Source organism: Cheilinus undulatus, linkage group 1 (assembly GCF_018320785.1).
Source record: "Cheilinus undulatus linkage group 1, ASM1832078v1, whole genome shotgun sequence".
NCBI lineage: Eukaryota > Metazoa > Chordata > Actinopteri > Labriformes > Labridae > Cheilinus > Cheilinus undulatus.
In genome coordinates this window covers 1,445,623-1,458,286 of record NC_054865.1, presented here as the reverse complement: position 1 = coordinate 1,458,286, position 12,664 = coordinate 1,445,623, and the positions used below count along the sequence as shown (strand labels likewise).

Here is a 12,664-nt window from a genome sequence, read left to right as displayed (position 1 = left end):
CTTAAACAACAGATTTTTTCTTCCCTAATGGCACAGGCATATTCCAAGATGACAACGCCAGGATTCATCGGGCTCAGACTGTGAAAGAGTGGTTCAGGGAGCATGAGACATCATTTTCACACATGGATTGGCCACAGAGTCCAGACCTTAACCCCATTGAGAATCTTTGGGATGTGCTGGAGAAGGCTTTACACAGTGGTCACTCTCCCATCATCAATATTAAAATCAATGCAACACTGGATGGAAATTAATCTTGTGACATTGCAGAAGCTTATCGAAACAACGCCACAGTGAATGCGTGCTGTAATCAAAGCTAAAGGCGGTCCAACAAAATATTAGACCTTTTTTTGGTGGTGACTTTTTTTTTGGCCAGGCAGTGTATGACGGTGGTTTTTGGCCTGTCTTGTCCTGTTATGATGTAGGAAAATTAAAATAAACATTTCAGGAGGAGAATCGGTTTAATATAAAACAAACTGGTGAATACTGGTCATACTTAAATACATGTAAGAATATCACAAGTGATGAAAAACGTTTATAAAACATGAACACAAACCCCCGAAATCACAAAAATTAATTTTATATCAACAAAGTCTGTAAATACAAATGAAGGTTTAAAAACACGGTCATGATCATGAAGTAAATAAACCACTGAGAGGGTTTATTATAAATCATTATAATTATGACACTGAACTCTAACAGACCCATTATTTACATATAAACAGGTCATAGTTAAACACTCAACAGTAAATAAATACCTTAAAGAGAACCTACACTAGGTCCAGCACAAACTTCTGATCACTGTGAGGTGTTTTTAGACAAAGAGCTTCTTAAAAAGAATGATCAGTGACGTCTGGCCCCGCTTAAGACCAGAGTTTTCTCCTTAGGAGGATTCTGGACTGGACTGGGGGTTCACATGGTTCAATTCAAGACTTGTGGAATAATCAGAGTGAACATGCCTGATTTACAGTCATCTAGCAAAGCTTTAAGCTGATTGGCTTGTTCCTGGTCAGAGAACGACCGGACCAATCAGCATCATTTAAGGAGAAAGAGGTGGTAGCTGTGGGCGTGGTTTAGATGAGGCGGCTCCGGTCCTGTAAATGATGGCGGCGGGTGAAGAGGTGAGCATGGACGCAGCTGTAGCAGCAGTTAGATCAGAGCTGGACCACATCTCTGGATTTAAGAGGAGTAGAGGACCAGACTGGAGGATTCTTGGTGGACCAGATGTTTGGACTTTGGCCTGATTGGTCCATAATTAATGTAACAGAGAGAATTATCATCCAATCACACTCTGAGTTTTATTTTGAAAGGTTCTGTCCTTTCCAAACCCTGTCTATGGATGTGAAATAAACGTGACAAAGGCTGTCTGGCGTGCTAGATGGCGTTTTTTTCATTGAGCCAGTAATGAGTGATTTAGTATTTACCTTCATATTTAGAAACTTTAAGAACAGCGATGTGCAGCTGAAACTGGGCGGGGCCAAATTCCCAGATAAAAAACTAGAAACATGAAACTTGTTCACAGTTAGAAACACTGTATGTGGCAGTGACAGTCTGAGGCTCTCTGAGATATATCGTGCTAATTCTACCTGAACTTTCTGGAGCAGACGCCGCCACCATGAAGACCAAATATCACCACTAAATCCAGGGTGTACCTGGCTAAAAATCCAGCAGTTATTTCAATCTAAGACACCAACTACCAGTCTTCAGCTTGTCCATCGGAGCTCCTATGTACAGGACAGACCCCTCCAGGTGGCTGTTTGTGACGCCGTGCCTGAAGCAGACGGAGCGTTGGCTCCTCTGCTGCTGTGAGGTACAAAACGATGTCACTAAACCAACAAGAGACACGTGAACGACCACTGTACAAACACCGTTCCTATTTTACAGCTTCTTCAGCCGGCAGACGGCCAGTCAGGGTGAGTCAGGAGGACGCGGCGTCACTGGATTCCTCTGAACAGACACATGGCGAACACCATGGCGAAGAGCTGCAGAGAGAAGGACAGCAGAGATCAGACCTTTGATGAGTCACTATTCTAATGTCGAATGATGGCGGAGGACCAGGGAGTACTCCGTCTGCTCATCTACTTCAGATAGAAAATCAAAAACACGTTTTTAATCCTCGTCTCACTTCCTGTCTGTGACCTCAGCTTCCACCCACTGGCTCCTTAAAGGTGGTCTTTTTGACCACCTCTAAGCCTTTTATCAATGGTTTTCAACCTTTTTTGCCCAAGGCACACCAAAAAGCAAGCTGACGTCTCAAGGCACACCATATTAATGTCCTTGCAAAATAGCCTCTTTAGCATGTGTAGCAAGTAGCAACATGTTCCAGTCCCAACTGCATGCAATGTGAGCGAGCACCAGCTACATCAGTTTGATTACAGAGTTTCCTTTTGTAGCATCCTGACACCCTGCAAGTGATGCTCTGCAGTCCCCCAGGTTTATCCCCAGTCATCCGGTTCCTATTTTCTCTCTGTTGCTCCTGTTACGATGGACAAGAAACAAGGGAAGAGGTTGCACAAAGGATGACAAGACACCAGGAGTGTCCCACCAGAGGATATTCTTAATTTTCTTCCACTTTTCTCACTCCCAAAACTTGGTAGCTTGTTTTACAAAGAGGAGTGTGTTGCATGGATATTCTCCATACCCATTTATGAATTTTTATGGTCTGGCTTGTGCTAAGATAGAGACAAAACTATGTGGCTCACAGTTGTTAGTGGCACCATTCCTCCGATTTTCTAAGTAACAGCATGAGATGTCATATTTTTACATGTAAATTTACATTTGCATATTTAACAGATAACAGATGGACAGTGAGGACTTAGGACTTAGAGTGTTTTAGATTTAGAGTGCTTCACATTAGGCCCAGTTGTTTTGAACCGCGCCACGACGTCATCAAACTCATACGACGCTTCGTCCCGTATCCGAGCGCGGTTGCATTCACATCTCATCCAAACCGTGCCAGAGTCCGCTTGAATCACAATCCGAGACCACCTCCCCAAGTGGGCCCGGGCCCGGTGCCCAGGTGTGGTTAGTTTGCATTCACACTACCAGAACAAACCGGACTTTGGGCTCAAGTGCACTCAGATCCGGGACCGGGCCCCTAGTGTGAAAGCACCTTAGAGCAGGTAAAAAACAAAAAAAAAGAGTTGGATCTCAAATAAAAAATCTGTGGACGTATTAGAAAGAAGGGAGGACCATCACAAAATCATCTGCAAAGGCAAAAATTAAGACATACTTATGTTTCAGGGAAAAAGTCATTTAAAAGAACACTTAAAGATGTAAAATTATGTAAAAGGATTTTCAAAAGAAACTCTAGTAAACTACGGATAAACCAGGAAAAGAATGCTAAACATGTTTAGTAAAAAATACTTAAAAAATGAGTTTATAGAATATTTAATCTGCAAACCTTGATATGCAGAGAAAAACAAAAAGAAGAGTAAGTTCACCATTTACCAACTATACCATTAATAATGCATTTTTAACAGAAAAACCTAGATTAAATTCAGAGTAATACTTCTCATTTATGATTTTTTCTTGTTTAAATCCATTTCGGTGCTCTAAACTTTCAGCCTAAAACATTTTCTGTTTCTGACCTTTGTGACCTCCACACATCTTCACTGAATCCCTCCAAAAAACAAAAAGAGGGAGCATCGATGAATAATTTAGTGAGTTAAAATAAAAGGCAGAGGAGACATGGGACCTACTTCAATTGTCAGCACCACGATGGCGAGGGCTCCGGCCGTGTAAATGTACGACTCAAAGTATTCCACCATGGCTGAGTAACAGCCCTGAAAACAGAAACACACCACGTTTATCAGATTAGTACTGCTTATTCCGTCTGTGATTATTATTAAAGCATATTTAAAGGAACGTGTCCACCTCAGTCCCGGAGGGTCCACTGTAGCTACGACTGTGGGTGGAGCTTCTGCTACACTAACAATAATAGCAAAAACGCCACTCTTCCAAGGGGTTTAGCATCGACAGAGGTTGTTTTGACAGGAATAAATCTTCACTGTAATAAATCCACCATCCATTATTTTTGTTAAATCAAACATCTAGCTAAAGTTATTACAGGCTGAAAATTATAAATGATATTTTCTGTAACACTCAGTACCTGTTCTCCAGTCGTGGCTCTAATAACATGACAAAGACAAGTATTTGAATGCCTCAAGGATGTGATTACTACAATATTAATTTATTATAAATCCTAAAGACAGAATTTGAGATTAACCAAACTGAAGAGTTGACAACTTGATTCATGGATAGTAATATCAACATAATTCCCACATTTTAAGAATAATGAGTTGGTAAGAAAAGAATTTTAGCAACCCCACAAACCAACCAGAAGGTCATTTCTTCACTTTGTCCTCTTTAGTAGAGGGCAGAGAAAATAATCTTACAATGTTTGAGGTGTAACAGACGAAGTTTACATGTTTTAATCTTGTAATTGCTCTAAAATCACGTTTAGCATCATGTTTCTATGCGACGTCCCGTTTAGACAGAAAGGACAGGAAGTCGCACCCACATTTCATGCAAAGTATCATGGGAGCTAGGAATAAGGTGGATAACAGCTAATAATTATGATCCTGTTGAGCTTCTGCAGCAAAAAACACAATAAATCTACTAAATATGTCTTTGAATCTATTCACCCACATAAATGCATCAGTGATAAAAATAGATAAATAAAAATGGACTGTGTGTGGTTGGATTAAGAATCTTTACATGATTAAGGCCTTGTCCACACAGAGACGAAAACAATATATTGCTGTTTTGTTATAAAAAAGTTTTTCCGTAAACACGGGATCATCTCAGGGAATGTATGAGTAAGCACGAAACCACTGAAAACGTCTGGAAACGCTGTACTATATATGCCAAGCCTATATGTGGCGCTGTAACGCTACACGAAAATGCAGCAAAAGAGAAGAAGAAGTCTTAGTAATAGGTTCGTTTCCTTCAGTTGTCAGTGCAAGCTGTTTCTAGATCTGGGGGGACCGATATACCAGCTGCACCGCTAACGCTATGTTAGCAGACGGTATTTTTGCTTTCCCTCATCAAACTCATCAAATACACAATCCAACAACTCCAAAACGCTCTCGTGGACAAGTTGTGACCTGTACATTCACCACGCTATGAAATAATCATGGAACATTACGAGACGGAAATGTTTTAAAGTTAAATGCAAAGCCGAAACTACACTCCAGACATGGCTGCTGCACTGTGTCACTCCGCCCAGTGGTTTACTCAAGAAACAGTTCCCAGTATTTGCTTCATGTGTTGTAATGTTACATAATTATACTTTTATTATTATTATTATTTCATAGCGTGGTGAATGTACAGGTCACAACTTGTCCATGAGAGCATTTTGGAGTTGTTGGATTGTGTATTTGATGAGTTTGATGAGGGAAAGCAAAAATTCCGTCTGCTAACATAGCGTTCGCTGTGCAGCTGGTATATCGGCCCCCCCCCAGATCTAGAAACAGCTTGCACCGACAACTAAAGGAAACAAACCTATTACTAAGACTATAGGAATTATGGCAATGGGCAAATTTGCCAAATTGTTGAAGTATCCCTTTAAGAACATATGGCGTGTGCGTTTCGCAGTGGTGGTGGTAAGGGAGCATCAGATTTCACTGTAAAAGCCATAACAAGCTCAGTAGCTTCGAGAGGCATCTGGCTGCAGCCCTCGGGCAAACCTCTACGCTGGGGCGTGACATATATAGCCCGAGCCAGTGGACCTCTACGCTGGGGCGTGACGTATATTACCCGCGACAAAATTTCAGCTCTATCCGCTTGGCGACAGGCTGACCCTAACTCTAACCAGTCTGGTTTTAATGCCTAAATCCAACCAGTCGGATTTAAATGCCTAAACTGAACCAGCCGGGGCGAAGGGGTCGGGGTATGTTGCTGCACGCCCAAATATAGCGCCGTACGGGGCTATGCTAATGTGTCATAAGCACAGCGGTGTAGTCATGCTAACAACAGCTAGGTAATGCTAACAACAGCTAACACGCTGCACGCCCAAGCGTAGGCTTGGGTAATGACGTCACACCCCAGCAAAGAGGTTTCACCCCACCGTAGAGGTCTCCAGCCGAACGCCCCAGTGTAGAGGTTTGCTCAAGGGCTGCAGCCAGACCCTCTTGGTAGCTTCTGCAGCACAAACACAATCCTTAATCTGCCATTGTTGTTTTGGTCGATATGCGCATCCGGGGGTAAGTGGGCTACGCTACTTGTGACTCAATCGTTTCGAGAAAGATGCTGCAGGCTTTCCACACAGATACGAAACAGTAAGTGTTTACAGATTTATTCACTCTAGGACGCGGTTTCAAAAAGTAGCGTTTACGGCTCTCAAAAAAACGTTTGTGTATACACCTGAATTCGTCTCCATAAGTTTTTAAACAAGAAGAAGAACTGTTGGAGGTTTCTCCTCTGGGAGCCTTTCAGGTGTTTTGCATCCTTCCAGGATTTCACTGAGTTTTCTGTCACTGATGCATTCTGAAATTCTACTTCTGCAGCAGCTTTATGTGGAGTATTACAACCATTACAGCATTTAGAACCATCATAGTATAAAACAGACAGATAAAGGAGATATTCATTACGTCAATTTCACCATCACACCAGCGTTTAACACATAAACATCACTTAGCTTCAGGTTAGCTCTCATTTAGCCTGTTAGCATATTATCTCCTACCATAAGACAGCTAAATAACATCTTCCACAGGGAACACTAACAAACCATTATGACAGCTAACCAGCAGTCAGACACTGTTCAACATCACATGTCATTTTTGGCGAGCCAGCCAGGAGGCTCTCTGTGCCCCAGAAGCTAGTGGGAAGATCCCAGTACTCCTAGCCCACAGCTAGCCACTGTGGGACTCAGTAATCATGTTTATCTGTGGTCTGGAGGGCTGTGAGGGCAGGAATTGAACAAGGGAGGTAAGTATATTGTATATCCACAGTCTTGATTTAATAAAGAACCAAAATTTGGGATGAGGCAGATAAAAGTATAGCGAATACAGAAAAAAAACATACTGTTTTTTTTTTTAAACAATTATTGGAAAATTGGACACTAACAGTACTAACCTTTAAAAGTTACGTGCATATCAGTGGATTATTGGGTCAGATGACATTTCACTGTCTTTGCTTTGGTCATGACGTGAATGCATGAATGGGTAATATCATTCTCAGTGTTATTTTTACATGCTGGTTTAATTTCTTCATCTTTGCTGAAAGCTTCATTTTTCTATTACTGCACTCTTCTGCTCTACAATTTGAGTTTTAACCTAGAGAGCATAAAGAGACAGGTTCAGCTTGTGACCTCAAAAAGGGGTGAAGAATATCCACTGTGAATGATTAGGGGACAGGGCTCAGTAAAGAGCCATCTCTCCAGTTGTGAAGAGAGCTGTTGTAGATAAAAGAGGAGGTAGAGACTTGGGATTGCTGGACTTTTTTTCCTCTGAACAGATTTCCTCCTGTGTCTTCTTTTTTTAAATCCAAAGTTGTTTCTGAAATGAAAGTCTGATAATGAAATGAGGCCTACCTTTTGGCGAGCCAGCCAGGAGGCTTTCTGCAGCAGTGCCATGCAAGTACCTGTGCAGATCCCATGCCTATGACCTTAAAGACTGGTTCTAAATATTCACCGTCAATGACTAGGACAAACGCTTAAATAAAGCTTTCTTAAATAAAGTTGTCAAGACAGCAACTTTCTGAGGAACCAATAAATTCACTTTAAACTCCAATAAACCAACATGAATGTTCATTTTCACAGTGTCTGTGGGTTTAAATTCAGACTTTCGGGCTGGCCAGGATTGGTTTAAGGTCTGGTCGGTAGAGTCCAGCTCCCTTCTCTGACTCATGTTAGCGTGTTGTCGTGTGGTCATGTGTGTTAAAGTGTGTTATTGTGTGTTAGTGTGGTGACCTTGTTGTGTCTGAAGCTTATTCCTCCGCTCACACACTGCTCCACGCTGATGTAGCTGCTCCTCTGACAGCACGCCTCAGGGACGAGCTGGGACGGGTTCAGATGATGAAAAAGACTCTCTTCAAAGTCCTCGGGGCCGCGGACGCCACAACAGTCGAACTGAAACCAGAGAGAAGTGAAAACAGGAGTTTACATGTATATTTCACTTTGAGCATTTACTAGAAAGTTCTATCATTTCTCCTCTATGGAAAGCAGCTAAAAGGTTCATGTCTGATTTATTAAGAGCACACAGAGATAATGAAAGAGGAGGGGTTTCTTACCGTGGTCATGATGGCGTTCCAGGTGGTGGAGAAGACGTCAGTGTTGTTGTGACCCCGATAGTGGCGTTTGAGCTCGCGACTGAAGTACTCCCTGGTTAACTGCAGACACACAATCATGGTTAACACTCACCACTCTGAATAAAGGATCAAATATTAATGTTTCCCTCACTTCTTCACACTCTGACTCAGACCCAGTGGTAAAAACATGATGTCATTCATTATAAATGTATGAGGTAAAAATATAAAGCTTCTTGGAAGGAATCATACGCTGCTGAACTGGACAACCTCGGCCTGTTAAAGGACCTGTATGAACTCTTTAACAGCAGTGAGGGCCGAAACTACAGGAAAAAGACCAGAAGTCCTTAATGGTGTTATAATCTGGGACAGCAGCAGAGAACAGACAGACATTACACAGACGGGCATCGACTCGCTCCAAAATGCTCTTTTTATACCAAGTCATGTTCCTGACCTGTTGACAGTTAACCTAGTGGTAAAATGCTCCTCCAGCTGTTTTTCCATTAATATCACTTAAATTTTCAGGGTTCTGTTGCCCTGTCCCTACTTTTTTGAGATGTGTTACTGCCATATTGTTGATATGTTGTTTGTTTAATTGTGAGGAAAATATGAGTTTATCAGATTTGTTTATGAAAGATTCCTTCTTCGATCAAATACAGAGGACTGTGGTTTTAACATTTTCACATTTCATCTGATAAATCAATATTTCCACGATGAGGCTCAGCTTCTTTGGATGATTCAGGTGTAACCTTTACCTCCATCGTGACCCGGTGCACGGGTTTGACTCACGTGTTCCCTGAAGAGGAAGGCGAGGATGGCGGCCGCCAGCTCAGCCAGGAAGATGAAGAGGATCAGCATGAAGAACTGAGAGGAGACGAAACAAAACAGAGACAGTGATCACTGGACAACACCGCAGAGGCTATGATGATACATAATAGGCAATCCTGTAAATGAGGACCACTACCTCCCCCCTCCTCTAGATGGCACACTGACAATCTTCCTGCTCTTACCCTCCGTGTGGATGAAATAAAGCAGCTGTCACCTTGTTTATGTCAGGGGAAAAAGCTGGTTTCTCACTAAGAAATAAAACAATCAGCCTGATTAATGGGTAAACTGCCCTGTTCATTCTCTGACTCTGAGAATTAAAGCATTTCAGCTCATTCTGTGAATTTGAAGCCTTTTTGAAGGCCCCCCAGGGTGTTGTGGCACCCAGGTTAAGAAAGGCTGTGATAGACTAGTGCCCCTCCCCTACATGCACCTGAAAAGTGGAATTCCCAGGACCCAAGACAGAAGAAAAAGTGACACATGCATAGATCATCAGCATATTTTAATTATTTCACTAATTAAACCCTAAAATGGCCGATGCATGCTTTTCTTATCAAAATAACTGCTTTATTTTGGTTGTAGTCAGTGTTTGCAAATATAATTTTGGCAGCCTCTGTTGGCAGAACAGACAAAGCCTCACGCCCCCCTAAGATTTTTGGTGCCCCCCTGGGGGGTCCAGGACCCCAGGTTTAGGACCAATGTGACAGAGGATACTGTTCCTCATTTCTCAAGGCTGGTACACAATGATATAAAAAATCCTAAAGAAAATAATAAATGTAACTATGTCAGACATGAACTAGAAAAATTAAAGCAGTGTTAAAACAAACATACCGTTTTCTAAATGATAAAAAATATGAAGTTTGTCTGCATTTCTGATTTTTTTCCACCTGATTTCACCACAAAGGACATCAGCCTCCAGCTTTATCAGATCAAATTAATCATAAATAGTTTATTCAAAATAACAGAAACTAAACTTTTTCACAAACCAATCACATGAGCTATAAAAGTATGCAACATTACATATAAATTGAAAACATAACCCTCCACTCAGCCCCCCATCTTAAAGGGGAATACCAACGCTTTATTAGGCCTGAAGCTGTCCAGTGTGCAGACGCTCTTAAAGCCTTTCAAACACATTTTAAAACCTAAGAGTTTATCATGAGCTGTATGTCTACTCCTAATATTCACATGTAACTTCCTGCTGCCTTCATCTCATAGAAAACTGCACATGTGAAATCAATGCACAAAGACTAAAACCTGTTAGACCATCAGGAAACGGTCTTTCAGTCTGTATCTAATGATTGGATGGATAATACCAGGCCTGAGACCACCACATGCAGCACATTATTTTACTGCTCGAGTGTGAAGTGAATATAAGAAGGAAAGTTTTAAAACTAAATCACCAAAGTCTTCATTTTGGAAGAAAACTGACTATTCTGACTGTTTTTGTGACTGATTTTCATATTTCCTTTCTAAGAGATGTCAGTAATAGGACTGGGCAATTAATTGTAAATTAGATCAAATCGCAATTTGGCTTACTGCAATTTTCAAATCCATAAGTGGCAATTTTTCTTTAACCTGAAATTTGTGTCAAACTACCAGTTTAAAGGGATACTTAAACATTTTGGCAAATTCGCCCATTGCCATAATCCCTATAGTCTTAGTAATAGGTTCGTTACCTTTAGTTGTTGGTGCAAGCTATTTTTAGATCGGCGCTGCCGAGTTCGGACCTGCTGTGCCAACTCAATGTAAGCAGACGGTATTCCAGCTTTCCCTCATCAAACTCATCAAATACACAATCCAACAACTCCAAAACGCTCTCGTGGACAAGTTGTGACCTGCACATTCACCACGCTATGAAATAATCCTGGAACATTACGAGACGGAGATGTTTCAAAGCTAAATGCAAAGCCGGAACTACACTCCAGACATGGCTGCTGCGCTGTGTCACTCCGCCCAGTGTTTTACTCAAGGAATAGTTCCCAGTATTTGCTTCATGTGTTGTAATGTTACATAGTTATATGTTATTATTTCATAGCATGGTGAATGTGCAGGTCACAACTTGTCCACGAGAGCGTTTTGGAGTTGTTGGATTGTGTATTTGATGAGTTTGATGAGGGAAAGCTGGAATACCGTCTGCTTACATTGAGTTGGCACAGCAGCTCTGAACTCGGCAGTGCCGATCTAAAAATAGCTTGCACCGACAACTAAAGGTAACAAACCTATTACTGAGACTATAGGGATTATGGCAATGGGAGAATTTGCCAAAATGTTGAAGTATCCCTTTAAGACTTTTTTTGCAGCAGAGATGTTATGCAATACAAATGCAAATATTCAAGTGGCATATTTTTAGAATAGTGTACCAAAAAAATTGTATTTTCTTCATTTTTTATTTTTTCTTTCCTGTTAGATAAAAAAAAAAACATTAAAAAAGCTCATTCCCTTTAATACAACCGCTCATATCTGATTTAAAAAATGAGTCAAAATCATCACAATTAGATATTTTTTTAAAAACTGTTCAGCTCTAGTTTAATCTAATATTGTGCTGGTTATAGTATAGAATGAATTATTGCTTGTTCTCATAAGAAAAATGCATGAGATGAGGAATGTAAGAAATAATCTCATAACAAATCGCAATCGCAATTAGATTATTTTCCCAAATTGTTCAGCCCTAGTAATAGGGCTGGGCAATTATTCAAAAATTAGATTAAATCGCAATATGGCTTACTGCAATTTTCAGATCCGTAAGGTGCAATATTTCTGAACCTCGAATTTGTATCAAAAATCTCCCCCTCTTCATTTTTGAGCTTTCTTATTAAATATGAAAATGACAAAAAATGATCAATCCTTTCAAGACAACAACTCATATCCAATTTGCAATATGATTCGAAATCATCAGAATTAGATATATATTTTAAAAATTGTTCTGCCCTTGCTTAATCTAACATGGTGTTGGCTATAAAAATGAATAAGTCATTGCTTGTGTTTGTTGTAAAATACATAACATAAGGAATTTACGGAATAATTGCACATCAAATCACAGTTGCAATATTGGGGGGGAAAAAATCATAATTAGATTATTTTCCCAAATCGTTCAGTCCTGGTCGGTAAACAGAGCAGCTTCTGTTTACTGACAGCAGAATAAATCTGTCCGTCTCACTATAAAACCGCCAGATCGAACATGGCGGTGACTCACAAAGAGCAGCAGACATTTGTTCTCCCGGATGGCTCCGCAGCAGCCCAGGAAGCCCAGCAGGAACAGCATGCCGCCCATCGCCAGGATGACGTAGACGCCCGTAAACAGCAGCGGGTTCGCCGCCACGATCTCCCTGAAGCCCATCGGGTCCACCAGGACCCAGACCCCCACCCCGAGCAGGAAGGAGCCCCCGAGCTGGAACAACAAGGGTTAATTATTCAGACAAGAGTTCATGCACTAATGGTGAAAGTGAAGCTTCATATCAAACATCATCACGGTGAATCAAAGAGCTGTAAATCTGCACTGACAGAGGTTCAATAAAACACCAGAATCACTGGGTATCAGTGATGGTTATCAGTCATGTGACTGTCCTGGAGGCCCGGAGGGCAAAAGAGCTTA

The 12,664-nt window shown here is 41.2% G+C and overlaps 1 protein-coding gene across 5 annotated transcripts in view; it reads right to left on the bottom strand.

Moving 5' to 3' along the window:
* Positions 1 to 453: 453 nt before the first annotated feature.
* Positions 454 to 12,664, bottom strand: part of LOC121522583 (tetraspanin-18-like) — a 47,518-nt gene continuing 35,307 nt past the window's right edge. For 4 of the 5 annotated variants that reach the window (XM_041807151.1, XM_041807234.1, XM_041807404.1 and 1 more), the window contains 6 exons: positions 12,266 to 12,460; positions 9,034 to 9,108; positions 8,230 to 8,328; positions 7,910 to 8,068; positions 3,699 to 3,782; positions 454 to 1,979 (listed from right to left, as the gene is read on the bottom strand). In XM_041807151.1, the coding sequence (XP_041663085.1) occupies positions 1,932 to 1,979; positions 3,699 to 3,782; positions 7,910 to 8,068; positions 8,230 to 8,328; positions 9,034 to 9,108; positions 12,266 to 12,460 (660 nt within the window). In that variant the 3' untranslated portion in view covers positions 454 to 1,931. The remainder of the gene's footprint in view (positions 1,980 to 3,698; positions 3,783 to 7,909; positions 8,069 to 8,229; positions 8,329 to 9,033; positions 9,109 to 12,265; positions 12,461 to 12,664) is intronic. The other variant, XM_041807479.1, reaches the window with a different exon arrangement.